The sequence below is a fragment of the Centroberyx affinis genome, unplaced genomic scaffold (genome assembly GCF_046629955.1).
Source record: "Centroberyx affinis isolate AG114_WGS23_722 - 3 ecotype Tasmania unplaced genomic scaffold, CSIRO-AGI_Caff_v1 ptg001499l_1, whole genome shotgun sequence".
Classification (NCBI taxonomy): Eukaryota; Metazoa; Chordata; class Actinopteri; order Beryciformes; family Berycidae; genus Centroberyx; species Centroberyx affinis.
The window spans coordinates 54189-81715 of NW_027279963.1; the positions used below are offsets into that span (position 1 = coordinate 54189).

General features: G+C 43.2%; 1 protein-coding gene across 3 annotated transcripts in view; it reads left to right on the top strand.

Annotated features, from left to right (window-relative positions):
• LOC139650505 (protein phosphatase 3 catalytic subunit alpha) overlaps positions 1-24943 on the top strand; it is a 63054-nt gene extending 38111 nt beyond the window's left edge. The window contains exons 7-15 of one of the 3 annotated variants that reach the window (XM_071527197.1): positions 2676-2753; positions 3994-4088; positions 12152-12277; positions 13844-13915; positions 15542-15568; positions 16919-17003; positions 17876-17973; positions 21217-21246; positions 24648-24943. In XM_071527197.1, coding sequence (XP_071383298.1) covers positions 2676-2753; positions 3994-4088; positions 12152-12277; positions 13844-13915; positions 15542-15568; positions 16919-17003; positions 17876-17973; positions 21217-21246; positions 24648-24850 — 814 coding nt within the window. In that variant the 3' untranslated portion in view covers positions 24851-24943. The remainder of the gene's footprint in view (positions 1-2675; positions 2754-3993; positions 4089-12151; positions 12278-13843; positions 13916-15541; positions 15569-16918; positions 17004-17875; positions 17974-21216; positions 21247-24647) is intronic. The other 2 variants (XM_071527198.1, XM_071527196.1) reach the window with 2 other exon arrangements.
• The last annotated feature ends 2584 nt before the right edge of the window (positions 24944-27527 follow it).

A 27527-nucleotide genomic window follows, 5' to 3' on the forward strand; every position in this document is an offset into this window, starting at 1 on the left:
GAAAGAGACAGAAAGGAAAGGTCAGGTATGTGGCCTGTTGACCTCAAACTACTGATTTGATGTCCACCTCTGTCACATGTTTTTGCTGTACCAGCATCCCGGTTAACCTTCTGCCATTTGGTCAACATTCCTCTGGAGCCTTGTTTTCATCAGTGTCCTCCACTTCATCTGCCCAGGGGATGGCCGCTAATTGGCATCACACTGGCATTCTGGATTTATGAGACAGTTTGAGCCAGACCGAGAGAGAGCCATTCCTCTACACCCCCCCGCCAAAAAACGTCTGTTTCCTTGTTTCTCCTGCCTTGCAGCAACCGAGATCTTCCCCCAGCGCCGTAGGCCCCCTCGTAACAGTTTTACAAACACAACTGAGGCATGAAATTGCACATGTTTTGAATATGGTTGCAATCATTCTAGCCTCTGCTCAGCAGTGTAGATGTAACAGCATAAAGTGTAGAAAATATGTTTTCATACTTTATCATTGGTGTTTACTGAGGCTATTGGATGTAAAAGTTTAATACTTAAATTTCAACATAGTGAACATGGGAAGTGGCATTCAGTACACACATGCTGAAGTCTCTTTTTTTTTTCTTTGGGATCATGTACAACTTGTCATGTTGTCCATCAAGCTCATTAACATCTGTGCCTCGATGTTGGACAGATGGGAAACACTCTCAACTCAAAATGCTAACTGCCAAAAACGAACTAGGCCAAAATGTATTTAGTCTACCGAACAGGTCCAAATGGCATCTATCTACATCTGCTGCAGGAAATCAAGAGAAAAGTAAAATATTTATTCCCCATTCTTCCCCTCCCAGACACCCCACCCTTTCCAAAAAAACACTATGCTGTTGGCTTATTTAAATTTTTAATTCCCTCTCAACTCCCACTCCTTCCTATTCACGTCCCGCCTGCAGAGATGTATTGTGTTTGTCATGCATGCATGTGTCCTTGTGTCTACAGGCACCAAGATATCTAATTAACCTTTCCTGACTCCCATGATGGATTTTCTACGGATTTGTAGTTTTAAATTATTTCCCCTTTTTAATTTTTGACATATGTGCACCAACACAGACATGCATATAAATGGTCTAAAAATCAGGCCAATCAGATATACAATATAGCTGACATTAAATGAGAGTGTGGCCTATCACAAACTTGGCCAAAACTCTACAACAGCTCTGTCCAATCATCTTGAAGCCTGTTGTATATGTTGATTACAAGGAACCATGGTTGGACTAACTGTATAAAACTTAGTACAGCTATCAGAACCTCTATTTTGAACACGCACACCACATTTCATGCTTTACTTACAAAGTCTTTGGGAGTGTGGGATGACAGCAGAGAACAAAACCGTGTTGGGAGATAGCGAGTATAGAAAGAGGTTGGAATTTCAATCAGTATGACAAGATGAGGCGTTCCCCGCTGATTGAAGTAATCACACCCTGACAAACGTTTTGACAATAAACATTATGATGGGGTCGCCCTTGTTTGATCGCTCCGCTGTCTGCTATGTCACACAAGGCTGTGAGCTGCCCTAAAGCTCCGTCCCCTTCGGTGTGAAAAGCATAAAGCGACTGTTATGCTAATGAGACGCATCTAGAAATGAAAGAGTAAAAAAAAAAAAACACTTGAATTTAGCCTGCAGTATTGTTTAAAAAAAAAAAAATCATCTTCCCACGTTCAGTAACATTGCTTCAGATGTACAGCTGAGGTGTCAATTTGAATTGTCAATCACTTTGTTGATTGCAAGATTTCAGAACAAAACAGGAGCAGGTTGCATGGCATCCGTTCATTAGACGGCATCCCATAATTCACAGGTACTGAAGTTCACCGGGTTTTCATAATGTTTGTCTCATAACTCTTTGAAAAGTACTATTTCTATAGCTCTTCCACTCATATTTGAAGTGTTTCAACATCTAGGCATCTCACTTAAGAAATGCTCTTTGGCAGTGACGTGACTTGTGTCTATTTCATTGAGGGCAAAGGAAATTTCCAGTGGCAGCTGGTGCCGGGGAATGAAAGGCTGTAGAATGGAAAACCCTGAAACCTTACTGTAGTTTGCTTGTTGGCAGTTAGTTTTGGCCTCTCTGCTCGCAGGCTGAACAGATCAGCAGGAGTACAAAACATGCACAGACCCTTCCCACTGATCCCTTTTTTTCTGTAAGAAAAAAGCCTCGCATGAATCATGTGTCATGCTTGACATTATTTGAAGAGTTTTATTCTAAAATGAAATTTGAAAAAAACGTTTGAAAAAAAAGGACACCTACTCCTCTTACAGCACAATATAATTGCTGGGTATGAAAGTAAAGCATATCATGGATTATTATTTAGGGTATGAGTCATCAGAAGACCTTTTGCTTACAAAAATGTTGAGTTCTTTTTGAAAATTAACTGAAATTTCAAGTAGAAAAGAAGTAAAGTTGATATATGGCGGTTTGGAATGCACACCATTTCAACATTTACAGCCAACCTCTCAAGGCAGCATACCTTTTTATCAGCCACAAATTGGTTTTAGACCAAACGTAGCTTGAACTGAGTGTATCCACTGCGTCTCTGTGAGCACAATCAATATACTCATGACTTATTTAGTTATTTATATTGATTATTGTGCTCCATCTTACTGGGATTTTTCTTGATTTATGAGTAAACCAAATGTCTGTCTCTTTATTCAACAGCTACCCTGCAGTCTGTGACTTTCTACAACACAATAACTTATTATCTGTCATCCGGGCCCATGAAGCGCAGGATGCTGGGTGAGTGTTGTTTGCCGTCGGCCCGCCACTTCTTTTTCCCCGCCGCACCGTCTCACAGCAGAGAACATCAGACCTGGATATTAATTGAAATCCTCTTCCAATGCTCGGAGGGTTCGCTCGAGCCCGCCCGGAGTGCAAGTTAGGCCGGGTTTGAACTTTCCGAAGAAATCCAGTTAATCCCAGAAATGAAATTGAATCCATTACGAAGAGCAAGTTGGCCAGATGTGGGGCTGTTAATGCAGATGTTGTCAGGCATTCTAGTTGAATATCATCCTGTTATCCTCGCAATATAGGAAGGCAGAGGTTAAAGTGATTGGGAAATCGTCACTATATGCTGTTTATCATACATCATACATACAAACACATCCAGTGCTGTACATCTCTGCCAACAAAACAGTGAGAAAAATACAAAATCTCTACCAAACTTATCTTATCTCTCACTGTGTTGTTTTCCCTTGATGAGCGTTTTGAGGCTACAGTGTGCCTTGGCATTGGAAAGCCTCTTTCAAGAGTTGGGTTTTAAAAACAGAGGGGGGTGGGTGGATGTGTCAGTTGGTTTCCCTCTAAGCAGGGCGAGGGCGGTGGGAGGCACAGCACACAGTTGTTTACCATTGCACTCCCACAGTGTGGTCACATGGGACACCTTGCCTGGTCTCAGAGGAGGCTGCTGCCCCAAGCTGCCTGAAACCACACATAGAATAATGTTATTTATTTTCATTTCTGTTTTTCTGCAATTGCTACCTTTTTTTTTCTAATCTCCTTGAAAAAGAATATGTTGGGGGGGGGGGGGGTTGTTTTTGCCAAATGCGGTGTGGCGAATAAGTCGTGTCTTTTGTGTGGCTCATTTGAGTTACTTCTTTTACTTTGTTTACTTGACGCTTTGTTCCATTCCAGACATCCAAAACAACAAACACAGCACAGACTTTTGCTGGGAGAAAAAAGAAGCAGTAGTTGGGTTTGAATGAGGGAGTTGATGCTAGCTGTGCAGGTATACAGTAAGGGCATCTTTCACCTGTAACACAGGGACTTGCTCTCCTGAGACCGAGCTGAATTGACCCCCTTGCTGATACATCACCTGTTACACTCGGGGGACAAACACAGCCAAAGTAAACACAACAGACTAGAACAACACTTGATCCTAATCATATCCCAAGGGCTGAACGGCAATGAGCAATCCATGAGTGATGTATTGTAACCTCTGTGATCCTGGCTGATGCTTCTCATTTCGGTGTCTCACCAGATATCGCATGTACAGAAAGAGTCAGACCACTGGCTTCCCGTCCCTAATCACCATCTTCTCAGCACCCAACTACCTAGATGTCTACAACAACAAAGGTAAGGAGAGTGAGAATATCATTATCCATCTTGGCTGCAGTGGCACAGAACCTGAATGCCGCTCCAGTGTCATATTCACAGGTTGTGATAGGGTGACATCACACTTAGTAACCCGAAGGTTTCCTTAAAATCTAATAATTGTCACACAGTGAAAGGATGAGCAGCTTCCATGTTGCATGCATTTACATCCTATAGGATCACATACTATTTCTAACTGCTTTGACAAACTGGTGAGAGTCTTGAAAAAGTTATGTTCTAATATGGGTTTGTCACAGCACAAGTGCATCATGCTGTACCCATACTGGCTCGGTTTGGTTTGGTTTGGTCCAGGTATGTTAGCATACCTGGATCAACATATTTGATACTGCCAAAGAACCCAAACATACTTGCAGGGCGTCTGCAGAAAGTCTTAAAGTGTGTTAAATCATATCATCTAAACTCGAGGCCTTAAAAGGTCTTAGATATAATTAAATTAAGCAATTTAAGCCTGAGATATAGTTTGGTAGGTGCACAATTTCATTTTCACTAGTGAGAACAGTTTTATATTTCATTCTACCTGGCATTTAAAAGGTCTTAAATTTGACTTGAGGAGACTTGCAGAGACTCTGATTTGCTGCTGGTAAAGCACCCAAACCCCACTTTCAAAAGCTGCTGGCAGGACCATCAGCGTTACAGCAGTGACACGTAAACAATGTACACAGCTGCTCATTATTCCAATGGAAAACCACACCGTCCCATATCCATAGTGCACCAAATGTGGGTACAACAAGCTCGGTGACTTTGCCGTGGGTCAGGTCATCACAGGGCTGGACCCGGTCTGAACTGAGCTGGCCTGGCACCGGTCCACTTGGCTTGTGGCGTCTCCCTGCGCTGCGCTACGGTGCCCACGCAACAAGATAGACTTGCCTTTTGTGCTGTGAGTCAGCACTTTACCCCCAGAGAGAGCGCGGCGGTATCTGCCTCAGCTGTGGGGGTGTGTTGGGGGGGTGGTGGTGGTGGTGGTGGTGGTGGAGAGGGGGTGGAACAATCACGGGAAAGCCCGGAGATGTGAATAACAAGGGAAAAGGAAGGGAAAAGGCGATGGTGCTGTTGGACGCTGTTCCGCACTTCTCTCACAGTGAAATACCATCACGGAGGTGTATATTGAAGGATTGGCTGGTGTGAGAACATTACGCAAGGGACCAAGGCTTTCATTTTTTTTTTCCCAGACCAAATTTCAGGTGTATTTGTTTGATTTAAGATTAGGTTGTATTTGTTTACCCTTTTTCCCCATGAGCTGCCACAGAGCCACTTTTCCTGTGGTGCACAATACGGATAGTCAAGAAGCAGCCAGGCAGTTTGCTCGAGCCCGTCTGGTTCGGTGTTTATTATTAGGACCCCATTTGCTCCCTGCCAACTAATCTTCCTAGGGCTTGCAGTCAGCACAAACCAAACAAACAAACAAACAAACTGGTGTCAGACGCGCGTTGCTTTTAGTTTTGGCATCCCATTGCCTTGTGATCCTTTGTACCCTGCAAAGCTCAGTGGAACAGCTAAAGTATCGGAAAGGATTTAGTCTATGCGCTCATCTTGGCTGCAGCTGGTTGACCTTCGGTAGATAAAATGCCTCGTGCTACATGTGTGGTAATCTGAAAGAACAAGATTACTGGCATCGTCTGTATTTGTTTATATGTATTATTAGAAATGAATTCATTTAGGGTTTAGGCATACAGATGCATCCTACCTAGCGGCACTACATTTAATTCTCCCATCATTTACTGGCTGCCTAGTAATCAGATACAAAGATAATGGGCGAGAAAGACAGCAATGCCCAAGAAAACAAACGTTCCTCCAGCTGAAGGTCTTGCCAAAGATTCTGTGTTAAAGCTGTTTAAAACCCACTAAGTAATGGTTTTGCAGTTATTTAGTTCCAATTCTGTTTTATCATTTGCATCTAGAGAAATGACTTGGCTTGATGTATTCTCCCCAGTTTACTGTTACACAACTCCATGAAAAAAGCACCGTTTACCAATACAGTCCCATCAGTCCTGCTGATGCTCTTCTAATCAGTCATGTGGGTGGGGTTCACCGTTGGAACCAAAGCCGCTGTAATGAATTGCTCTACTCTTAGCTTCTTGCCGGAGCTCGGGGCCCTCAGAGCATGTCCCGTGATTGATGGCCAATCGAGCGGGCACATAAATCTAAAGGGAGGAGGGAGGGGGGAGGGGGGGGAGGAGGCATCAGCAGGTCCTATCAATCTAGCACTGGGAGTTGCCAGATTAACCAATGAAATTCCTCCACGTTCCCGGAAAACGGGGAGCGGGCAGTGCACCTCCCATCAGAGAGAGAGAGAGGGCGGTGGATGTGTATGGGGTGACACCAACAGCCTTGGAAAAGCTCAGACTCCTTGGCCAGAAGTTAAAAGTATGTGGGGCGGTGTTGTAGCTGAGTCAGCATAATCAACACCTGAATGATGATTCCATAAAGACGGCCTCACGACTGTTGCGCATCCCTCCTTTTTTCTCTTTAACCCCACCAGTCGCACTCGTTGGTCTGCGCTAAGCACCAGTCTCAGATGGACGCTGACCAGCTGTCTGTCACAGCGCTGACCCCTCGATAAAATCAGAAAAAGCGCCGTGGACACGGCTGAGCTGGCAGGGAAGCCGCGTTAAAATGAAAACACAGCAGCAGCAATGATTTTGCAGTTTTACTGTTGAACCTTTAAAGTACTGAAGTGACTGCAGTGGAGAGGGAAGGGGGGCGGGCAGGGAGGTGGGGGGGGGCGGGGGGGAATTGGCAGTTATACACTTTGTAGATGGCTTGCGGTTTTGTATTAATGGAATGGTTTCCTCTGCATCATTATTGACTGGTCCTGAAAGTCAACAACTGAATCCTAATGGTTGCGGTGCCTTCATGGAATAAAAGTGAAATGACAGCGACGATGCCAGCGCTGCTGACGCCGTTTACTTCGCCCCCGAGGCAGCGAAGGAGCGCTTGGTTCAGATCCATCTCACACCTGTTAAGTGTTACGCAACCAAATTAATGTCTCTTTCCCCTCTCGTGTTATTGTTCGACGATGAGGTGGAAACAGGAATGGACTGATGGAACGGAAACTGAAATGAATTTTTCTTAACAAAAAGGAATGTGCCGTTGCCAGGGGAAATCTGCCATAGGGACATGGGGTCAGGACATGACTGCGGTTCACTCTCAGGACAAACTGGACGGGGATCGCTTTCCCCTCACCCCTGTTTCCTGCCTGTGCTCATGTGGCGATAGGTAGGCACTAGAGATGGGTTGTATGAGGGGAAGGGAGATGGAGTGGCATGATTGGCTCCTGGCCTTACCGCTGGAATAAATAGCAGGATGGAAGCCAGGGGCAGTGATGACGCCAGCGCAGCGGGGAATTCATTTTTCCCCCTCGTCGTGCGTGCCACAGAGAGGAGTTTCCCTGGGTGGAGATGCCCGCCCATTGACTGTTAACGCTGGTCATGACTGGGCTTTCCTTTAGTGTTAAGCTTACTCATTTAAAAATTAATTTTATACTGCATACAATAGGAAAAAACAGATAGAAAGCAGAACCTTTTCCATACAGGTTTGGATGAAAACCTAAGAGCCGGTTATGAGTTCAGTTGGTGACAGTGACCATGTGTGAATACAGTAGGTATAAATGAGTGCTGCTGCAATTGTAGCCATTGACTCAGCTATGACAGATATGAAAAAAGATCATATAGAAACGAGGCATGCATACCGCACCTGTACGTGCGGCGCAGCATCCCGTACACATCAGACGGACGGGGAACGCTAGATGTAACCGGCTGGGAAGGTAAAAACAGCTGGAGTGGAATACTAAGCCGGTGGAACGTGATACCAGAGGCTTTGGAGAGAGACAGACCGTCAGCATTAAGCCTCCGGGCAGGACAGGGGGAATCTCCCCCTGATCTCCAGGCGGATTTAACAGTCCTCCGCGTTACCGGGGGAAACCGGCGCGAGGCACTCCCTCATGAATAATTAATGAGCGGGGCGACGCCTCTGAATATCTGTGTTACCGTGGCAGCGGACTCCTCGTCGCCACCGTCGGAGCAGCAGAGACATCTAGTGGTTATCATGCGCCGTTTTAATATAGCAGTCACTGAAGCAACTTTGCATGTCATTTGTGTGTGTGTGTGTGTTCTGATAGCGCTGTGCAGGTCACACTTATCTGTGTCATAACGCAGTATCAAAAAAATAAAAAAAAAAAGGCCTTGACCGGCTCATGCACAGAGCCTGGTGAACACGTCTGTGGAGCGGCGAGGTCGTCTCTGCTCCTTTAAAGGGAATCAGATATGAAGGAGTGTCGGCGGGGGAGCTGACCTTCTCCCCCACTCTGCCTTTCCCCTCTGGGCTCCCATGGCTGCATTCAATCAAGTGCCTCGACAATGTTTATGCAATATGTGATGTTTATGCAACGGCTGCCCACGCGTGCGCTTGCTTTTCATGCACGCCGACACACACACACACACACAGAGCCCTGTCTGAGTGGAGTTTGTCAGACTAATGCAATGCCTTTCTTATTGGGCTCGGATAGCGGCGCGTATTTTGCTGATATTGATAATAATGCCACATTAATTATACAGTATATCGATGTTTCCTTGCAGGAGAATTTTCTGTTTATGTCGGAGGATGTGTGTTCATTTGCGTAGCCTGGTGCACAGAGGAGGCAGCAGTGGAATATAACGCTTGGCAGTACTCAAGGGACCACTTTGATCGTGTAGTTACTGCACTGTATATGCAGAGCCATGCCCTCCACACACTCGCAGACACACACACACACACACACACACACACACACACGCAACACACACAGAGGCAAACCCCAGGCCAGCAGGATGTGTTTGTCCCCATCTATGTTGCGACAGGGTTTATAGTCGCTAGCCGGCTGCTTGGCATGCCAGGTTTGATGACTTGCTATTCTGAACCCGGAGAGACGGGGCAGGAAAGTCCCCCATGGTGACCCAGCCACGGTGTCCGCTTTCTCTCCTCCTCCCCCCCCCCCCCCCAGATCTGGGCCACGCAGGCTGGCCGCGTGTGTGGGAGAGGCTGGGGCATTCTATATACAGTGTGGGGTATATTTATGTTTGGCGGCTTTTATGTTTTCCTCGGTGCCCAAATTCACACCGCGCCTCAATCATGGGTGAGGTCGCCCGCAAGAGGCCGAGGTCAGGATCTGGGAGGCGGTTTTGTATGTCAGTAGTCCACAGAGCGCATGTGATTATGACGAGGGCGTTCTATAAAACGAACTGGGAAATGCTTTGGTTTGACTGAGCGGTTCTCCGGTTGTCATTCTTATCTGATTAGTTTCTGCCTTATGCAGTAAGCAATTATGATTATGACTCCCAGGCCCATGTATGGATCCTGAGGCTGGAGTTTGGTTCCCAATTGCGTAACTTTATGTACCGTGATGGTTTCATTTCTTTAAAACCCTCTCTGCCATCTGCCCGGATATGCAGAAAGTAAAAAAAAATTGCGATTTCTATTGCTGTTTTTTTTTTTTGGGGGGGGGGGGGGGGTGTTCAAATCATGGAACTGCCAATCAGGCTGTCTTTAATAATCACACAAAACACTGCTAATTGATTTTTTTCATTTTGCTGCTGCAAGTCCCATACTGTCAACACCAACCAAACCACAACCACTGTCATCACTGTTTCATGATTAATACTACTGCTTGAAAATGGCTAATTTTAAGAAATCTTTTTGTGTGTTTTAAACATATATATATAGCAGATTTTTTGATATTTGAGCATTTGAAGCAGCATAAGCGGGAGTGCTATGATGGTGATTATCAGCAAAAGTCAGAGTGCTGGTCAGACTGAGCTGTTGTATGATATAACCTTTGCATTTCATACGTACATGTGGTTTAATGTACTTGTCATAGGTCATGGAGAAATGGCTGTTTTTATAAGGAGTAGACCGGTGGTCATCATACAGTTTTCTTCGTTTTGGTCGTATTATGACAGTTGTAGTTTCTATCTCCTCTTGTTTTTTATGTCTCTGTCCATCATTATCGTGGCTTCCTCTCTGGGTTCACTCTCTCTGTCCATCTCTCCCTCCCTCCCTCACCAGAAATTGACGTTTTCTGGCTAAGTAATGAAGGGCGCCTGGCCTCGCGGAGCCCAGATGCTGAGCCGTGTGTTTCTGTGATGTTATTCACGTATCCAATCCTGTAAATGACAGACACGTTTCAGCGGCTCGGGGGTAATAATCAATACGCAGAAGGAATGTTCTGCAGGGGGAAAAACGGGGGATTGATTTGAAAGGCCAGCTGTGTGCAGCAGGTGAACAGCGTCAGGGAATCGGACCCGTTTTTCCCCAGACGCCCCTACCTGCATTTTAATGTGTGGGTGCAATTTTCCAGCTGAAATTGACACGCCTTGGTGTGTTTGCATGTGTATCAGTCCATCTGTCAGGGTAAGGAATGGACAAATGTTGACTGTTTACACATCATCTTGAAATGCTTTTTCTTCTGCATTTTTGGGCTGTGTAGGCCGTTGTAAACAGTAGCTTCTTATCCACTGTCAGAGTCAAATCTTGACTGACAGGCAGTGCTTGCCACAATGTCTTCATTGACGTCCAGCCTAAAGCAGGACTGTCTTATAACTTGGTTTTGGCCTCTTCATGCTTTCTGAAATGGTTTTTAATCAGATGGAGCTTAGTAGCAATTGATAGGGATTCATGATGATGTTGATTTTGTATAATGATTTTGTACTAATGAGTCAAGGACCAGAAATTGAACAAAAAGATCAAGGCACTATTCACTCGTACGCCCACCTTTTGATTAAAAGCAACAAGTTCACACCCGTTCCCTGGGGGTTGTCAAAAGGCATTCTGGGAAATATAGGAAATCACTAACAGAAGTCAAAGTAGACGAGGCAGGGTGAGGGAAATTGGGCACAACAAAAAAGTAAATTACCGCACTTCATCACAAAATAACTCCTGGAATGCAGTGAGCATCAAAATGGATGATATCTAACAGAGGATCTGCGGGTGGATTTGTCCTTTTATGAAATGGCAGTCTTTTTAAAAATGGCCAGCACTTCAGCCAGAGTTATTATTCAGCAGTTAGAGTTATTATTCATCTTAAAGGCCAGGGCACATTTGGAGTGAACCTGTATACAAAGTGTGGTCTCGCGCCTGCTCATCACAACTGCTGCTCCACAGTGTTTGAGAACGTACTACTGGATGACGCTTTCAATTAATGTTCAGTTATTGAAAACAGATGGTATGTGTGTCTGTGTGGGTTTTTTTTTTAATGGTCTGTTGGACTTTGCTGAACCGAAATCCTGATTTCCAACTGCTGCTTACAATCTTAAGAGTGTTTTGAAATAAGGTTGTGTCAACCTGAAGTACAACTCTCACACAACTCTCGTTAGAGGTGTTGGAGATGGTGTTGCATTATTAACACATTAGTAACACATATTTAAGTCGTAAGGAAACAGCCTTTTGATGGTGAATATATTCCAGCCACCAGGATGCAACCATGGTGTCTTAGGAAAAGGAAACTGGGAGTTTCAGGTGTTATATTGGAATTTTTCTGTATGCCATTAAGTAACCACTAAAAATATACAGTTTTCCAGCAAGTAAAAGTAATGAGGTTTTCATGTAAAAATACAAGAAAATGAAAAACGGTCCCTTTTTGGCGTTTTTAATTGTTAAATAGGTGTATGTGATGTGGAGAATCGGCTTACCAGGTGGAAAAGTCATATTTCATTTAATTGCGACTTTAAACACGTTGAGCCATATCTCAAAACATTTACTCTTTACAGTTATTTTGTTTACACCCTTATGCAGAAGGATTTCCTACATGATGGAGTAGAAAGGGGGAAGTGCACTTTGACAGGACGTATGGGCTGCTGATGGACACATCATGGCCACTGAAGCTGTGACCTTTCAGTTCAGGGGACGCTCTCTCTAACCACCGTTCATTTTGTGTGTTCAGGCACCAGAGACACATCTATTCTGGCACAGTTGGAGATATTTTACCGACCACCTCTTTTTCTTTCTCTCTCTCTCTCTCTCTCTCTCTCTCTTGTCTTGTCTTCCCTCCCCAGCGGCGGTGCTGAAGTACGAGAACAACGTGATGAACATCCGACAGTTCAACTGCTCGCCTCACCCCTACTGGCTGCCCAACTTCATGGACGTTTTCACCTGGTCCCTGCCCTTCGTCGGCGAGAAGGGTGAGACACACACACACACGCGCGCACACTCACACACACACACACACACACACACACATGAACAGTATTCTCCTGCAATGACTTTGTAATTCAGATGAAATGAGAACATTGAATATGAGCGGTTTTGGATCGAATGTTGTTTGCACCACTGAATTGTAATGAACACTCAATTCCCTGAATTAATAATGAAGCGAGTCCGGCCTCGACAGAAATGTAGCGCAGGCACACAATGTCGCGTGCCGCTATTTATACTGTAGCTGCTTTATATTGCACAAATACAACACATATTACATATGATTTATGAGCAAGTCAAAAGGTGCTCACATGCAAACTTACAAGTGAGTGTATGGAATCACAAATGCTCAACAAAATGAGTAAAAGTAAGCCAGATACCCACACACACCTGCCCACCTATGTGTAGGTACACTTACACACACACACATAACTTAGATGGTTTTATACTCAAATGTCTTAAGTCTCCAAGCAAATGGATCAGAAACTGTCAATCAAGCTACAAAGTTGAATACATCCTGGTTTTCAGTTGTTTTTACCTCTGCCAAGTTATGTTTTCGCTCGTGTCAGATAGTTTGTCCGTCCTTGCGACCTGATTCCCATGACATTCGGTGGACAGATAGGCCTTCAGCCAAGGAAGAATTGATTCGATTTTGGTGGTGATCCGGATCTGGGATTTCCGCCACGAGATGATTATCGTTTTTAAGCCATAACTATGAAACTAGCGGAGATACAGGCTTAATTCCAAGCCCCGAGGGTGTGTTTGCAGTGTCAAGAAAAGCAATTTAACTTAAAATTTCAGTGATAAGAATGATGTCTTTGGGTGTAACGGCAAGTTGGAGAATTGTTCAGTGTTGGTGGAGGTGTGCACCCTTCTAGATGATGTGTTTGCGGCACTTCAAATCACAAATGCTGCAATCATTCACCTCACTTTGCTGTCCTGTTGCCTTTTTAATGTGGTCTTTAGCACGCTGCTGACATCTGCCATTACCCAGCTGCAGTCCTTGTTAGATCTGTGTCAATTAATCACACATAAACTATTATCACTTACACACACACACACACACACACACACACACACACTCGCTCACTTGCTCACTCACTCACTCACTCTGGGTAGCTCATTTTAGATGTGACCCACCCATCGCTATTCCCAGCAGTGTGTGTGTGTGTGTGTGTGTGAATCACCCATGTGACCCCGCACACACGCACACACACACACACACACACACGACGTGATGCCGCTCCACTGGTTTCCCAGACACAGTTTCAAGGTTGCTGAAATATTTCTCAGCAGATACTTCTACAGAGATCCCTCATTCCTCATGTTATGTCGATAACTTTTCCTCATGTTTCAATACTGTATGTATTTTCCATCCCAAGCTAAATGTCACGCTTGTGTTTCACTTGCTACAGGAGTCTGTTAATGATCCCCAGCCTTGACTGAGGTCTGACAAACCAGATTAAACCATATTATCCTCTCTGTCTCGTCATCGTATTACCACGTACTGCCTTTGCCTTTAACCAGACTTTGTCTCTTTTATTTCTCTGCAGTCACTGAGATGCTAGTGAACGTATTGAGCATCTGCTCCAATGACGAGCTGACGACCGACGAGGAGCTGGACGGTAAGCTTCGGGCTTCTCGGCTCACCGGCTGCACAGAAAGCTGCTCAGTCACAGCCGCCGCAATTCTCACTGCAGTTCACCCCCAGGTCCACTAGAGGGTGTCCTCAGCTAACGGGAACACCACACACAGACACACATTCAGTCTCTCTCTCTCTCTCTCTCTCTTTCTCTCCCTCCCTCCCTCTCTCCCCCTCTCTCTCTTAAACACACCGTGCCTGTTCTGCCCTTTTATCAGAACATTGAAAAACCCATCCAGTCGCCCCCTCAGTTCAACATGGGTTCAGTTTTAATCATTCCTCGGCTTTATTCAGCAGCAGAGGGCAGATGCAGACGCTGTTCCACGCCTGACAATGCCAGCTGAGCCGCGGCTCCTTAAAAAGTCTGCCAATACCTCAATTTAATGCCTTAAAAAGCATTAAAGTGTCTTAAATACAGTCATTAGAGGTCTTTATTTTCCACCATGCACTGACAGGTTGCTTTGTGCTGCATGTACACTCTTACATTAATACAGAACAGGGTTAGCAGTACAATGATTTTTTTTTCATCGTATCTCGATTTCATGTCCCTTAACAATTACTTCCCTGCTGTCCTTTTTCTTATACACACCAATTCACATATTCAGAAAGTTTTTTTTGGCTGTGTCAATCAATATTGGACTTGAATTCAAATCCATGTAGCATTAAAAAGGTCTTAGGAAGTGTTCAGTTTGTCTGACACCGCACCCCTTGAGGAGTCTGTTTACAAAGTCCAAGCCGTGTGCGTCAGTAAACTAAAAAGACAGAGGAGAAGGAGAGGGGGTGGGGGGGGGGGACTGGTGAGATCATTTCCTGTTTGTCAGCGAGGGGTGGGGCCAGGCAGAGTAGAGCAGAGCGGGGGGAACTTGCCGTCTCATTGTTGATGAGCTGTTAGTCTGGGGTCAAACAGGCGACTCCAAAATGGCCGCACCACAAACCCCGCTGATAGCTCGCCAGTCCTCCGCGTCTGGTCATTCTCCACCCACTCATCCACTCACCGCACCGCTGTTCGATGATTCATTCTGTTTATTTCTCTCCTTTCTCACTTTTTGCTTGTTTCTTTTCCAATTTTGCTTTCTTCCTCCACTCTTTCACACATTTGGTTCATTTCCCACTATGTTGACATTTGGACTGTTCTTTGCTTTCTTATTCTCACTCATAATCTACTTTTCTTTGTCCCATAATCTCTGATAATCTTTTTTTGTACTACTCTTTATGTGCGATTGGTTGAATATCCATTATGTTGATATTTTCAAGCTCACTACTATTTCACGTATTATTCTGTTTCTCTCACATATTCTCTCTCGACCCTCTCATGACCTCTCTCTCTCTCTCATGCTGTGATGTTGTCACTGCCACGGTTACCTCATCTAATTTCTCTTTTTTCTTTTCTATGTTTTCCAGAGTTTTGTGTTCAAGGCATCGCTTTTCTTTACACTCCTTGTTGTGCTTTTGTGCCTCTTATCTCACTGTCTGCCCCTCTCTCTCGCTCTCTCTCTCTCTCTCTCTCTCCGCCGCCTCCTCTGTCATTCTCCAGCCATCCATTGATCTCTCTGTCTTTTCTCCTCTCCTCTCCTCTTCTTCTTCTCTTCTGGGGGTGTTTCTTGAGAAGGACAGCTAATATATCCCCCCAAGAAAGGTACAAACCCTAGCCATGCCGGTGTGCGCTGCGGTAGATAGACCTTTTATTCCCCATGCTTGCTCTCTGCATTTCAGAAGTCCGACTAACAAAGCACCGCCTAACATGTCTGCTGATCCTAGCTGTAGATGTTCCCTAAAAGAGGTCTAGGCAGCGTTACACAACCACACACTCCTGACGCCAAATCTGCCATGTCAGAAGGAAAAAAAGCCAATGAGAAACTATTTCCAAGAAGGAAGTTAGATATGATGATGTCACGTTCCTCAGCTTAGAGCATAAGCTTACTGCACATAGATAATTCACATTTATTAAGTTGTGCTCTCACTTTTCACATAGTACATATGATTGCTTTTCAGTTAAATACTCTAATAACCAGCTGGCTATGTGAATATATTTGCTGTACACATTGAAATAGGCAATTCTGCTAGAAGGGGTAATTCTAATATTTTACTTTTGTCCACTCTTTAAAGTGATGATCTACCATAGATTTACATTTGGTTAAACATATTCTAAAGTAGCTCAGTCACTAGTTCCTTCACCGATGAGAGAGAGAGAGTGTTACACCAGATATCAGACTGCTATCTCTTTCCTTTACCCAACCTTTTACCACACACTCATTTCATTTCCATCTCTCACGCTCCACTCTCATTTTCCAAGGTGGGGCCCCATAGGGCCATGGAGCTGTTATCCTGTGAAAGGCCACTCTTTCAGCAAAGTTTTGTTTTCCAGTCTGGGAAAAATCCTACTGGAGTTCCCATTACCAAAATGCAGGACTGGAAAAAAAGCCCTCTTCGCAGATTTAAGGGGTGTTCTTGTCTAACTGGTAGAAAACAAACACATTTTGGGCGTGGATCAGGCCATCGATCGCAAAGTTTTACAAACGTCACAAGGTTCCATCGAAAGAAAGTTTGGATTAAAAACTGAAAATGTTTCTGTACCATCTGAGGTAGACCACCATGTAGGAGTTAAAGCGACTAGCGACTTAACCAAGACAGCCAGCATGAACGCACTGAATGCTGAGAATTACTCTGCCAAATTGCTGTGATGCGTGGTTGGATTTGAAGCATTTTGTATCATCTGAAGAAATGGAGCTTCAATAACCGCATTGTGTTTTTTTCGTGATCTGATGTTTGCTCTGATGCACACCTGATTAAAACTTTGATGATCCAGAAAAAGTTATGTCGTAGCACATTTGCTTAAGGTACTTTAGGGCACTTAAAAATGTAAACAAACGCAAACCACACACACACTGTGCAGTCTAGATTACACTCCGACCGAGCGTGTTTGTGTACACATGGGGATGTGTGTGTGTCACTGTGTACATGACTGTGTGCCCTCTGACCCTTGCAGGTGCCACAGCTTCTGCCCGTAAGGAGGTCATCCGCAACAAGATCCGTGCCATTGGCAAGATGGCCAGGGTATTCTCTGTGCTCAGGTAACCACACATGAAAACCTCTACTGTGTTCTGCGGCGTGTCCGAGCTTTGTCACCATCACCGAAATTTCAATACTACTCCGTTGCGACTTGTGAGAGATTGAATTGGATGTTTAATTCTATTAACTTTCAATACTTTCAACAAATGTGTTCTGCAAGCGGAAATTCCACTTCAGTGTCACCTCCAGAGGGCATGCAGATGGCAGAGGGATTAAAATAGTTAGGATTGGAATAGACAGAGCTGGTTGGAGACACTGGGCTGCAGCAGTCGGTGCTAAATTTATCGCAACAAAACAGCTGAAAACATGGCAACAGTGTCAGACAGTCCAAAATGTCTTGAGCTGAATCCCAGTCCACCTAAACTGGTGCTAGGAGCAAAATATAGAACTATTTAGCTTATCGAGCAGACACCCAAACTAGCAACCACCTACAAACACCCTAGCAACCACTTGTAATCACCTAGCAACCACCTAGTAACACCATAGCGACCACTAGTAATTGCTAATCACCCGCATTTTCTTCAGCAAATGTACCTTTCTAGTTTTATTATAGGTTCTCATTCTCATTGCAGATTTTAATATTTCTGTCTAAGTTATTGATTTTCATGTTGAACTATGGTGCTTTCCATGGTGCTTTTGGTCAAAATAAATCATATAAATCTAAATAAATAAAAATATCAATAAATCAGTGGTTGTTTTGCTTGATGATTTTTCTTGTTTGTGGTGGTATTGTAGTAGTATTCAAATTATAAATATAAAAATTATTATTGATATTGAAGACAAAATTCTGGTATTAGGACAACACTAGGTGCATCCAGTCCATCATACACAGTTTGTGTGTGTGTTTGTGTGTGTGTGTGTGTGTGTGTTCCAGAGAGGAGAGCGAGAGCGTGCTGACGCTGAAGGGCCTGACCCCAACAGGCATGCTACCCAGCGGAGTGCTGTCCGGCGGCAAAGAAAAGCTGCAGAATGGTAAGACCGTCACCGCACACCCCAACACCCCCATCTATGATCCCCACAAGACTTACACACACATACACACACAGGTCCCAGTCCACCTCACACAGTGTGCAGCACCGTTTTGAATACACTGCTATAGCCCAATGTTTAGGGAATACATACAATCTCCTTCCCTTCCCCTCGTTTTTGTTCGAACAAAATGATATGGTTTCTATCGCTGCCTGTTAATAATAAAAATAGTGAAATCTTTCAGGCAGCTCCAATAGATTTGTTGTCATTTTTCCACCGTATTCTCTGTAATAATCTTGTTGTTATGTATTTAGTTAAACATAAGTAAGAAATAACAGCTTTTCTGTATAGTTTTCTTTAGCCTTTAGCAGAACTTATTAGGGCTGAGGATGCAGGTGATCAGTAAGTAATTTGCTAGTTACCCTGGATGAATGACTGTTCAGTGTCAACTCCCTGCAGACAGCCCCTTCTTCCCAAACAATGTCAGATACATTCAGGAGATTTTCTTTGTCCCCTTGTCTTCTCTAATGTGTCTCCCTCTTGATGTCTCGCATTTTTGCCCTGTCCTCCCATCCCCGTCCCTCTCTGTAATCCACTGGTTTTATCTCAAATATTATCTGTATCTTTTTCTTTCTCCTTTCTCCCTAGAAACTGCAGGTATAATCGGTTGTGCAAGTATTCTGTTCAGAGTGTTTTATTTTTTTTTTGTGAGACCAGTATAGAGTTCACCCTCCCATGTTAAATTCCAAACACTCCGTAAATGAGTTTGACAACCTGCTGCCGCTAGGAAGTAAAGGCCTTTCTTGAAACGCCTTTACAGCACATCAAATTTGGTTGGAATCCTGACAGAAATGGACACATTATTTCCCAAAATTGAGCGTAGTTTGAATCTCTCCAGCGCTCTGTCAGGAGAGACGAGGGACTGGCTGTGATTCAAAGGATGAATTGGAATTGACATAACCAACTGTGAATGAAAGGGGGATCGCTGTTATCTGCCTTGTCATCCACAAAGTAAAGCAGAAATCCAAACAGCTTCACTCTGCTCTCGTAGGTTCTCACACACAGTTTCAGTTCCCTGGTCTCTCTCTATATGCCATGTGCTGGACCAAGACCAGGGAAATACACACACAATCCTACATCACACACATAAATAACACACGAAGCAATGATTTGGACTTCAAAGAGCAGCCATGTAATTTACCAGAAAAGGCTGGTACCTCTTCGCCTTAAAGGAGAATGCCACTTAATTTCAGTATTCACATATGTTATTCCCACGACATTGGAGGGTTCAGGCTGAATTTAGGACGATGAAGGATTCTCTCCTTAAAGCTGCACTCAGCAACTTCGAACGTTGGCAGCTCCAAAGGGCAGCAAGAGGTAACTGTTTGAAAAATTTGAGCTTAAATATCCAGAAATCATGTGGCGTGATGTCAGTATGTGACATAACTGCACACAGCACGCTCATGTTTACCAATCCAGCCGGTCTGTGATGCTTTATACCAAAGGGACAAGAGAGGAAAAAGATCTAACGTTGGTGAGTCCAGCTTTCTCTGGACAGAGCGCTGCTCACTGCTGTTTAGGAGACAGTTTGGATTTCACTCTTGAGTTTCAATTCATCACTTGTGGGTGGAGAAGTGACCATACCCGCCAGAATTGAGGCGAACCTAAGGCGTCTCAATTAGTGCAGATTGGACGCTCTTCTCTATTGCAGCCCCACGTTGTGATTTAGGCTGATAAGACAGGTGTATCTTTATATAAAAATCTTGCCTAGTGCAGCTTTAAGCAAGAAACAAGGAAGAAAAGGACTAAGTGCACAGCATGGAGCTGATCCACTGACAGTGAGTAGGAGACACAAAATACATTTGTTAGGCTTTTTTGTAGTAGTAGGTTTCAAACCAATAAATGCTTTGTTAACTCAAGAAGAGCATTTTGGCTGCGGTCAGTCAGCTTTGTCAACTCTCATATACATCTGTATGACATTACAGATTATCTAGTATCTAGCAATGGGAGACAATAGTGAATGCTCATTACAAACTGAACCCTCTGAGGACTTAAGGATAACATATATGAATATGGAAACTCAAGGGTATTCCTCTTCAAGTCGGCCATTTGGAAGCAGCAGAGACTAAAGAGAACCACAGTAGAGGTAGAGTGATGTTCAGAGATTCCTGTTGCAACATTGGTAGAATCACATTGCCCCCCTCCCTCCGTAGGCAGACGCCAATGTGCTTCTACTGTAATGTTGGATCCATCAACCACTGGTTTTGTTTAAACCTCCTTAGCCTCACTCTGTGTCCGTTGCTCTCGTGTCCTTCTGTAATTTCTTCTCATCCCCATGGCAAAAATTTAGTTTTCAGTATCGTAGAGCTGTAATTTATTTTGCTGTCGACTTCTACCTCATATCTGTCTTTGTGTGAACCTGATCTATACAGTCTGATCTAAATCTATACTCTCAAGGATGACAGTAAAAAAAAGAGAGAATTTGGTAAGTGGTAAATATACCAAAGGTTTTCCCTTTTACGTTTTCTTCTTGGCCACAAAGGTATGTCAGCACTTTTGATGTTTTGTATCAAAAGATGCTTATGCTGCAGTTCCAGATGCTGCTCTACACCTCACACAACATAGTAACAGTGCTCCATGTGTCTTCTCTCTCACATTAGCAGTCCGGCCATAATCATCGCTGCAACACATGCATAGTCCACTCAGATCTTATCCCTGTTTCCCATCCATCCTGTTTCAGCTTCTCCTTTCTCCATGTGTGCACTTAGTTAAACACAATGGCAGTCCACTAGTGTATTTCCAGATTTCATTTTTTAATTCTTTGCCCTTGTTGTATTTGCCATCAGTGCTGTCCTGTCGCTCCCTCAGGTATCCATTCTGTGACACCTTCTAGCACTACATCTAGCCCTTTATCAGACCTTTTAGCACACCATACATCTTCAAAGTACTCAGGTGATACACGCCTTTCCATGAAGCTGTTCGCTGCCACACACCCTTGTCACCCCCCCCTTCACAGATCTGGAACTCAAAGGGAAGTTAAGACTCTGCTTTGTCCCTCTCTTCTTCTTCATCCTCCTCCTCCTGCTAACATCCATGTGTCCTTTTGTCATAAGACGTGGAGATTATGTTAACGTTTGTTGTCGGCATTGGCTCTCTTTGCTGCTCATTGACTTGTTCCTGGGACAAAATGAACTCCTCTGCTCACTTCTCTCATTCGTTTTGCAACCCCCCTCTTCTTCTCTTCAGCTACTATTGAAGCTATTGAGGCTGACGAAGGTAAATGGGTCTGGCTGCCCTCTTCTGTTGCTTCCAGGGCAATAGACAGGGGGCTCCGCTGGGTTTTCATCCATCTCGCTGGTGCTTGAATAGAGTGTGTTGGGTGTTTGGGCTAACAAACTGTGGCATAGTATTAACCTCCCCCAAAAAAACAAAAAAAAACAAACAAAAATATAAAGAAGTAAGTACAGAAATCCTCCTGTCACACATGTTTTAAAGGGGAACAGATTTCATAGCACAGATTTCATAATCACAGAGCTCATATATGTGGAACTGTGATTTTTGTGAGTGCAAAGCAAATATTATGTGGTATCTCACTGAAATGGGCAGGTTTGTATTAACTATTAACAAGACAACACCTCAGTATGCAGTTATCAAAGACATCCCTATTAGAAAGCCATAAAGAGCTTTATAGACACAGCATACACGAGAAGCTTAAAAATCCTATAGCTGAGTGGAACCCAAAGCAGCGAGTTAAGTGTTCAGTTTAGAGGAGGAGGAGTCAGAGCTCATCAGTGCTGCTTTATCTTGGATGTGATACACCAAGGAGAACAAGCCCTGATTTACTGTTAGTTGCAGAAACTGTCCCACTGAGCAATTTTACGTTGATTAGACGTTTAAAACACGTCTAAATGGCCATAGCCGTCTAGGCTAAATTAAGTTTAAATGGGGTTGAAAAGTGAAAGTTTATTAGATGTCTATACATAGACAATATTATCCTGGACTATATGAGAGCTACGCATAGACGCAATGTTGAAATTACTTCTTGTGCTGAGATAATTATCTTGTAGGCTAGTCTACAGGACTTCTCTGGTGCATATTTTTGGTATTTACAGATGTTTATTCATTGTAATAATGTATTTACTGCTTGGTCTAAAATAGGTTGATACATAGCCGTAATGATCCCGGGCTATATGAGAGCTAAAGCATAGACGCAACGTTGAAATCACGTCTTTTGCTCAGTGGGGTGGGAATCCACAGTTAATACAATAAATGAGCAGAGTCACAGGGAATTATTTAGTTGTGAGGTAAGTTAAGCTTGTTCATTTATCTAAAGCTGTATGAACGTTCCCAGAGGTAGAGAGTCACTTAGGAAACAAACTGGTACTTTATTTGAAACATTCAGTCAACTTGATTTACATTTTTTTGTGAATATGAAGATACCACACCTTTAATTATATTTTATCACATTGTAGTGTAGCCGCTGCTCTGCCCTCACACAATAAAGTGAAATCTTGCTATGAAAGTTTATAATGGTATTTCCCTTTTGAAACAGCTGAAGCAGTTGTGCATTGTTGTTGCAGTGATATGAATACAATCCACTATACAATACGATTTGACTTGGAGTCGGACCTGAATTTGGTAGAGATAAACATTTATTCTCCACAGGAGGCTTCGAAATGCAAATTGGATTCTCCCCAAAAGCAAATTTTTAAGTCGCCACTGGCGCAAGAACAACCTCAACTGCGAGCTAAATAGTAGTTTGCCAGCTGCTATTTACGTTGGAATTGTTCAGTAATTCCTCTCTAGCGCCCATAGAGGACGGTCCATTGTAGTGTCGAGACACTTCTCTGCTTCTTTTTCCATGTGGATCCTCTGTGGCCCTGCTGTGTCGTGTTCTTTTCTGTGAGCTGCTAATAACCTGTGTCTGACCTGTGCTATGCAGCAACACAACTACACTACCCATCAGCCCCCTATCCACACTCCCCAATTTGCCTTCTAAAACAATGCCCCCTCAATCCAGTAACGGATCATCTTCTTTGGAATCATAGTTTTTTATCACCATCAAGATCCCAGCCTCTATGAAAGGTGGAAGTGACAAAAATAGAAAATTGGGCTGAAAAGAAATGCGATCGAGCTGAATAAACAACTTCTTTAAAATGTCCCACTGAATGGAATAAAACTGGAAAATCAACATTGGAGTGTTTACACTGTTACATTAAATCAGTCTGATTTTATTAATTTAAGTGGCGTTTTAATAAATCAGCTGCCTATTGGTTTTTCTTATTCCATTATCCAGTTGAATTGAATTTGATCCTGTCTTCACTTAATTCAATCCGAGTCTCAGCAGCATTGTGACTTCCACCCCTCATACACTCCAATGAACCCGAGTAATTGCTGCATGCTCCAAGCAGGCTTAACAAGTGGTTAGCACCCCAAGTACCTCTGTAGTGTCTTTGTACGTGAGCTCAGTCTCAACGTGGTTCTATTTTGTGGGAGTGAATGTCTCGGTGGGCTCCACTCTAGTTTTTTTGTTTTGTTCTGTTTTTTTTTTTTCCTTTCCCCTCATTCTTTTGTCTCTCTTCGATCACTCTCCTTTGTCCCTTTTTGTCGTTTTAATCTGTGATGTGCTGGGGGGGGTCTGGACGTTTGGGGTCCTCAGGTTTTCTTGTGCTGTGCCTTTGAGTCAGGATGATCTTTTACATTTGCTTTAGATATATATATATATATATATATAGATGTACTGTATATTTTTAACCTTATGTCCACTCAGATTTTTATATAGAGTGCATACTGTATGTAGAATTCGCATTACAGGAGTGAAATGATTTTATTATAGTTTTCATGGTGCTCCCATATTCATAGGTGTCATTTCACAGATAATTAACATTGCTTGAACTTGAACTCGCACCTTCTTTGACTGGATATCAACGTAATTATAAATGTTATGATGAAATGAATGAATGAATTATCTTTGGAAAAGCACGGCCCAGTGAAAACCTGTTGACCCTGATGCCAGGAACACCCCCTGTAGTTTTAGTAGGATTATATAATCCTGTTGTCAGTCGAGTTATATCATTTTGAACCTCTGGTAAATGGTGTTAATGTGTGTTCATTGTATAACAATGAGTTGTGTCCTTATACTGATTGAGTGTTATCACAAGCCCTAAAATTGCACAATGACCAGTATGGTAATATATATGTTCTTGTCCTTTTTAAAACCCATTTTAAATATTTAAAGTGCTTTATAACAAATGGTTGAAGGCTTAGTACAGATTGACATCATCCTTACAGATTTGATGCCAGTGTTCCAGTTATTCAGATTAGTCGCAGTCTTTATGGGTCAGAAGAGCTAGAGGAAGGTTAATGTAAACAGGCCTGTCCAGCTGCTCATCTGTCACTGATGACTGATTCATTTAGCCAACAGCTCTTCAAGCGCAGCCTCTACAGAGCTGTGAAGCTGCAGTTGTTCTGTCAGTAAATGGTCTCTCCCTCACAATGATTTCACGGCACAAAATAAAACCAAAGATAAGCCAAAAGCATTGATGTGTGGGTGGGTGTGAGCAAGAAAAGTGTGACTCCATTGTGTTTTTTTAAACCCTCCTTACCTGCCCCTCTAAAATCGCTCCTGATTTCCCCCCCCACACACCTTTCCCCTCCTTCTTCTTCCGTCCCAACAGCCATCAAGGGCTTCTCGCCCCAGCACAAGATCACCAGCTTCGAGGAGGCCAAGGGTCTGGACCGCATCAACGAGAGGATGCCGCCGCGGCGAGACGCGCTGCCCTCCGACGCCAGCCTCAACTCCCTCAACAAGGCCCTGTCCTCGGAGACCAACGGCACGGACGCCAAGGGCAGCACCAGCAGTGGCGGCAGCATCCAGTGAAGGCCACCCGCGGGCGCCGCCTCGGCCCGCGGGGCTACGCCGCCCTCGGCCCCGTCCCGGCCCGCCGCCGCAGAACAGGGGCAGAGGGCGAAGGAGCGGAGAGGTGGGGGAGGGGGAGCGCTGGAGTGCGGAGGGGGGAGGGGGTGGCGTCTCCCGCTCGCATCGGGGGGACATCTCACTTGCTAGTCTTTGGATATGCCTTCAAAATATTAGTTCATAGTCAAAGTTATTGCTGGTTCACATTTCTGAATGATCAGGCCGTGCGCTTGATCTTCTACCACACCACAGTATGTCAGAGAGAGTAAGATCTTAAAGGTGATGTTTTTTTTGAAAGACCCTCGCTCATTTACACCGAAATGGAAAGTTGTGTAACTTCTTACTAACTATTGTACGTTTACAAAATACAGCACTAAAAAGGACAGAACATGAGATAATGTTTTTAACATATAAGGGTGTACAAACTAAATAAGGACTATTTATTGATAACTTTTTTTGCTACTCTTATAAAATAGCTCTGAAATGAATTAGGCAGTCTTAAAAAGAATGTTGCAACGTTGTCAAAATGCCAAATAATGGAACGTTTTATGGTTTTGTACAGATTATGCTTACCTCAGGTTCTTTTGGTGTGTGCTTTGACCTGATTTTTCTGTATAATGGCTAAATAACTCCGTAATGAATACCTATTTTCTTGAGTTTCATAACTGGAATTTACATTTACCTATCTATCATTTGCAAATATGTTTATTTTTTGTCTCTTTTGGGAGGGGGGGGGTAGATTTATTGTGGCTTGCTGGAATTCTTGAGTGTTCATTTTTCTCTTTTTAAGTATTGCGAACAAAGTAAAAATAGAGAACCTATATTGTGTAAAAAAAAAAAAAGAATACAATAAACTTAAAGTGTCTGCCTATGCATGTTTTATAAAAATCAAACAGAGGAAATAGAAAATCTGAATACCTTGGCTGTGGAAGCCTGTTTTGAAATATATTGCGCTTTAGTGAACATATACTGGAAACGTATACCTGCATACTTTCAATTAACACCATGATAATGCTCTATGCCTTCAACTTCTTTTGTAATTGAAGCATTTAACTATCTAAGATGGATGAGAAATCATATTTTTATCCTGCGCTTGTAAGTGCACACAGTCCAATTACGCATGTTTGACAATTCTCGTGAGGTGTGTGGTTACATGTGGAACTCAAAATGCATGATAGCTGTTCGTGTCATATAACGGTTTAATCGGTTTCGTTCTGTTTTGTAAATGTGCCACAGAAAGTGTAATTTGATTATTATTATTACTATTATTATTTGGAACTCTGCTTTGTATATCAGTTACAGGTTTGATACTGCTCAATACTTTAAGATGAAACGAAAAAAAAATACTTCAATCTTTTTTAAGAACTGCTTAAGTGCCCAAGTAATTCACTACACGACATGAAGCCTTGCTTTTGTAATTTAACTTCAAAACTGTTGGCAGATGAGGCATGCACTTGCAACTATGAAAAGTATTTTATATAACTGTTCAATAAAAATGTGCATGAATTTCAACTTGAAATGAACGTGCTTTGTGTGTGTGTGTGTGTGTGTTTGACTAAGCCGGGCTGTCCTACTCTCAGTTCTCTGCCAATGGATATGCAACCATCCAAAATAAAATGTAATACGTTCCACAAAATAATCCTTTGGGCATTTTTGCATGGTGACTGAATGGAGCTTACAGAGATAGTGACGTGATATTCAGTGTTGCCATATTCCCACCAGATGATGGGGAACACCCAGAGTCGTTACACCTGCAAGGAAACCAGAGGCCAAATTTCATTCTCCAAATAAAGTTCTATTCTGTTGAAGGGGGAAAGAACTGGAATAAGATACAGTAACTGGAGGGTTTATAAATGCCTTCCAAGATTAAACTTGATTTCTAACTTGCTTCCACATGAACTTAAAGCTGCATTAAATACTCTTATGACCTTTAGTGTCTTTTAAGTTGTGATTATCATTGGAGAGGTAAGGCACACTTAATCGTATACTGGTTGACAGTGACAGTGTCACCAGTGACTACTCAATACCGAGAAGTAACCCCGTTTGATTCTGTGTTTCCTTTAAGGGGGTAAAAATATCTTTCTATTTTACTTCATTTGATTCTTTTAATGCAATGCATTTTGCTTGTTCTTTTATATGAATTTTATCTTTTTATCTGTCTTTTATCTACCTTCTATTAATGTAAAGCACTTTGAGCTGCATGTTGTGTATGAAAGGTGCTATACAAATAAAGGTTATTATTATTATTATTATTATTATTATTATTATTTAGCGACCCCTATTGCTGACCAGTAGGAATTGCAACAACATTGACAGAACTTGTCTCCTCCACAAGTCCCTGGCACAGCTCCCCTCCCTTCCCCAAGGCAGCCTGTGGCCTTGGCACAAACAATAGTCGCATTTTCACAATAGAGATGAGTAAGATAACTAATTAGAGCGGGGATCCAAGAGAAACAGGGGCTTTTTTGTTTTTTCCAAAACAGAGTACGGAAAAGTGAGGTTTGAAAATCAGAAATCTCAGCACCTGGTGAAGTAATTATTGAGTCACTGGTGCTGATCAACAACTGTATCACCCCCCATTGATTTGGTCTTCCTTATTATATAGTGGGCTCGCTGTTGGCACATTTCACTTTTGGTAATT